This window comes from Chlorocebus sabaeus, chromosome 22 (genome assembly GCF_047675955.1).
Source record: "Chlorocebus sabaeus isolate Y175 chromosome 22, mChlSab1.0.hap1, whole genome shotgun sequence".
Classification (NCBI taxonomy): domain Eukaryota; kingdom Metazoa; phylum Chordata; class Mammalia; order Primates; family Cercopithecidae; genus Chlorocebus; species Chlorocebus sabaeus.
The window spans coordinates 95,404,813-95,409,723 of record NC_132925.1 but is presented as its reverse complement, the minus strand read 5'-3'; the positions used below and the strand labels follow the sequence as shown (position 1 = coordinate 95,409,723).

At 52.4% G+C, this 4,911-nt stretch overlaps 1 protein-coding gene across 1 annotated transcript; it reads right to left on the bottom strand.

Annotated features, from left to right (window-relative positions):
• On the bottom strand, positions 1-1,821 carry CUNH3orf86 (chromosome unknown C3orf86 homolog). The gene has a single exon (XM_073010299.1). The coding sequence runs from the start codon at positions 1,627-1,629 to the stop codon at positions 1,132-1,134; it is 498 nt and encodes a 165-aa protein (XP_072866400.1). The 5' UTR covers positions 1,630-1,821; the 3' UTR covers positions 1-1,131.
• Positions 1,822-4,911: the final 3,090 nt, after the last annotated feature.

Genomic DNA, 4,911 nt, shown 5'->3' with positions numbered 1-4,911 from the left:
GATGATTGCAGGGCTGGGCTGGTGTAGCCTGCTGAGGGGCATGGGAGGTGTTTCTCCACCAGGACCCTGTGGTTAGGCACCCATGAGCCAGGAGCACCAGGGCCTCCTCTTTTGGGTAGCTCTGCTCTTCCTCGCCCTCAGAAGTCCACTTCCTTGATACCCAGCAACTCAAGCTCCTCGTGGCAGGGAACAGTCCTCCACTGGCAAAGCCAAGGATGCACTGCAAGGCTGGCTAAGGCTCAGCTGCGCGTCAGATACTGGCCGCACCCACCTAGCATTGCTCTGCATGCCCCACTCCCCTCCGGTGTTCCTGGTGTACTTCAAGTCCATCCTGATGACACATTTCACCTGGAGCTGCTCCGGTACAACTTGGAGCCACCCAGCACCTGTTCAGGGACACTAGTGGGGCATTTCCAGCAGCTTCTCCTCAAACTAGGTCATTCTGTGTGCCCAGGTCAAGTCTGCGTCCTTCCCCCAGCACGCACTCCTGTTTTGCAAGGCTTCCTCCAGCCCTTGGCCAGCCTGATCAAGGAGGGCCAGGTCTGTGATGGGGCTGCTTCCCACACTGCCTGAGTCACTCCATGCCTGGAGGGCTGAGAGTCAGTACCCAGAGAAAGCACAGAGCTGGGGACAGGGGTGACCCGGCCTAAAAGGGTGGTGTCCACTGCTGGCTTCCTCTAGCCTCAGGCTGTCTCAAAAGGGAGCTCCATGCAGGGCCCCAGCTTCTCCCTGCCCTGGATGCTGTCCTCAAGCCCAGGAGGCCCCAGGCTGTGCCCCAGGGACACTGGGCCTGCAGGTCCGTCATCCTGGCTTGTTCCCATTCCCACTCAAGGAGGTCTGGCTCTGGCTGGAAACTAAACATATTGCTTTGACACCAATGTCAGAAGCCCAAAGAATTAAGAGTAAAATACCAAGACGGTTTGGTATTTTAAAGGAAAGTAAAGGAAGCTCTAGGAAACGTTATGTCAAAATCTAAATAAAATTTTACTGGGTTTGAAAGCATTGGGCACGTTCCCGTGAGACCCCCAGGGTGAGGCCTGTGCTTCCAGGGAAGGCAGATGGGGCCCGCAGAGCCTGGCCACAGGTGGCTCAGGAAGGTGCTTAAAGAGTGTGGCCAAATTTTCTTAAGATTCAAAAGGAAAACCAGTTATTCCCAGTAAGGACATTTTTCAGCTTGCAGGTGAAGTCCCAGGGTGCAGAAGGGCTGAGAGGAGAGGTCGAGATTGGTGGCTGAGGGGCTGGTCCCAGGGGCCCGAGTATGGGCAGAGTCACTCCTGGTGATGAGATGGTGACAGGGATTGCTGAGAATGGTGGGGGGCTCCTCGCTCCTCCGGCTTTGGCCTGGCCCCAGGTCGGTGCAGACGGGCGGGGGTTACCTGAGCCTAAGTCTTTCAGAGAAGCCTTAGATGGAGGTGCAGGGGCAGGCCTCTGTGCAGGCGGGCCCTGGGGACTGCAAGGAGCCCCCTGCATGCTCCTGGGCCAAGATAGGGGCTTCTCTTGTGGGCTCCCAGGAGAAACAGCAGGTGCATCTGCCTTCTGCGGGGAGTAGGTGATTTCTCCGCTTATCTCGTTCACCCAGAAAAACATGTCTAGAGGTTTCTGCCCCTGTCCAAACTGACTTCTAGACATACCTAAAAGGGAGAAAAGTGACAACACAGGTGGGCCTTCCAGCCTCCAGATGTCGGGTGGAGGGTCAGGGGGAACTGCCAGGGCCTGGGCTTCCCTCAGCCTGAACCTCTTACTAGGGGACTCTCTCTCCTGGAGCGCCAAGCCTTCCCGGGACAGGGACAGGCCTAACTCGAGGCTCCAGATGAATTCTAGGGTCATTTTCTTCTTAAATGGTCTTTTCAAAATGTTTTAATCTTAACCAAGTACATGCTAAGTATACTTTACATCCTGACCTAGTTCAGAGATGTGTGTGTATACCAATAATTTCATGGAATGTAAATAGTTATACGCAATAGTGTCTGATATTTTTTATGTAATTAAATCTACTATATTCCTTAAGAAAATGCTGATTGCCATGCGAATTTGTGTTGTAAGGAAAGCAGCAATGATGAACCATAGCTTGAAAAACACAGTCTTCAATTAAGGATGGAGAATCTGATACAAAAGACCAAAAAAAAAAAAAAAAAAAAAAATTCACTCTTGCAAAGTTTACACAAACATGACTATGTGTGGTTAGCAGAATGGTCCCCCAAAGATGGCCCTGCCCTAATCCTTGGAACCCATAACTGTGTTTCATTATATGGCAAAAGGGACTTTGCAGATGTAATTAAAATTATGGACCTTAAACTAGGAATATTATCCTGGATTATCCACGTGGCCCAATCTAATCACTCGAGCCCGAAAAGGCAGAGAGCTTTCTCTGACTGGCATCACAGAGATGCAGCAGCAGGAGAAGTGAGAGAGATTCTAAGCATGAGAAGGACTCAACCCACTGTTGTTGGCTTAACGATGGAAAGGGCTTAATGGAAACTCTGTCAACAAAATGAGCTTGGAAGTGGATGTTCCCCAGAGCTCCCAATAAAAGCTGGAGGTAGACAAAACCTTGATGTTAATCTTGTGAGACCCTAAGCAGAGCCACGCTTGCTGACTTAGGGACTTCAGTGGTATGAGACAATAAATGGGTGTTGTGGCTGGTTCGGTGGTTCATGCCTATAATCCCAACACTGGGAGGTAGGAGGATTGCTTGAGCCCAGGAGTTCCAGATCAGCTTGGGCAACATAGGGAAACTCATCTCTACTACTACTACTAATAATAATAATATAAATAAATTAGCTAGGTGTGGTGGCATCCACCTGTGGTCCTAGCTACTCAGGAGGCTGAGGTGGGAGAATCGCTTGAGCCCGGGGTGGTCAAGGCTGCAGTAAGTTGAGATTGCACCACTATGCTCCATCCAGCCTGGATGTCAGAGGGAGACCTCGTCTCTAAATAAATTAATAAATAAATAATAAATAAATGGGTGTTGTATTGAGCAGCTACACCTGTGGTCATGTGTAAGAATAAGTCATTTCCTGGCCGGGCGCGGTGGCTCATGCCTGTAATCCCAGCACTTTGGGAGGCCAAGACGGGTGGATCATGAGGTCAGGAGATTGAGACCATCCTGGGTGAAACCCTATCTCTACTAAAAAATACAAAAAAAGTTAGCCAGGCGTGGTGGCGGGCGCCTGTAGTCCCAGCCACTTGGGAGGCTGAGGCAGGAGAATGGTGTGAACCCAGGAGGCGGAGCTTGCAGTGAGCCGAGATCACGCCACTGCACTCCAGCCTGGTCGGCAGAGTGAGGCTCCATCTCAAAAAAAAAAAAAAAAAGAAGAAGAAGTCATTCATTTTCTGTTCTTACAAATGGCCACAAAAGGAAACTTCTATGCCATGTGAACACGTTCTCAGGATCAGTACAGGAGGCAACCTGCAAGTCTGGGCAACTCTTCCTACTTTTTTTCCATCAAATTCCTTCACCTTCTTTAGAACGGACACAATGACTGTCAATCCTGAGAAACTTCAAGGTGCGCTACCTAGAATATCAACCAGCTCAACCAGAAGCTGATCCTGACACCTGCGTCCTACAGGAAGTTCTGATTTGCTCAGGCGGACAGGATCTCCCCAGCATCCCCTGGTGGTTGGAAACAGGGGGCTCAGGGGCTCAACAGTTAGAGGCTGGCCAGGAGCTAGGGAACTGGATAGGTATGAAGGGTTTGAAGCTTACCTGTTGGAAGGTTCTGGGGTGGAGGAGCCTGTGGAGGGAGCTTCAGAGAGCAGGAGGAACATTAGAAGGCTGGGCCCCCTGCAATCTAATCTTTATTGTGTAATGCGTTTCCCACCCTATCCCAGCCTAGCTTCTGCCTGGCGATCTCAGACCCCTGCAGGGAAGCTCCCCACTCACCCCTGCACCATCCTCGCTGTCACAGTGCCTGATGCCTCCAACCTGGAAGTGTGCCTGCCAATTGCCTTTCCCTGCCTGATTTCCAGCAGTCCCATCACAAGGCTCCAAAAACAGCATCGGGGTTTTTTTCTAGAACCCAAATTTATAAACAAGGGGCAATGTCCTCTGACAGGGTTGGTTTGTGTTCAGTATGGTGGTAGCCAGGGCCACCTGGATTAGGAACATCTTGTGATCTGCTCCCTACTCCCCTGGGCCTGGCTTGCTGGGCCTCACACCCTCTCCACACCCTGCTCTCCCTGAGAATTAGATGCAGCCCCCATGTCACCAGCTGCTTACTGGGACCGCCCAGCCCAGGCCCACCTTGAATCCTCACCAGGTTCCCCACTCGGTGGACGCAGCGGCTGCTGTGTGTCCCATGGAGCCAGCCCATGGTGCTGGCAGAAGATGGAATGGTCGTCCTTCTGGGCTGGCCCCAGGTCACCCAAGCAGGCTTTCTCCTCTCCTCACCTGCCTGGTGGTGCCCACCCGATGTGGGGCGGTCCATAGGGCTGCTGGAGCTGAGTGAGAGGGGCTCGCCCAGCAGCCTTTTCCCGTTGGTGCTAGTAGCCTTGGGCCTTCCCAGAGACTGCTGCAGGCCTGTCCTTAGCATGAGGCCATTGCTAAGGTGAAGGAGGAGCCTCTGTCCCCTCTTCCCTCCCTGGCTCAGCTCGCCTACTCCGGCATTGTGCTTGGTGAGGCCAGGTGTGCTTCCTCCCTTCCTCCCCAGGGCCTCTCCCCTTCGGTCCACACAGGGGCAGTTTCTCCAGGAAACTCTAACTCATTCCATTACCTTCCCCCAGTTGATCTTGGAAACCCCCTTGCTGTGAATACTGGCAAGCTTAGGAGCTTATTCCTCCCACCACGTCATCCAGCTCTTGATCAGCGTGCTCTGAGGGCTTTGTCTTCCAAGCTTTCGACAACCCTGGATGCTGGTTAGTCTTTGGTTGGCTCCAAGACGCAGTGTCACACAAGCAGCACCCTGTGGACAC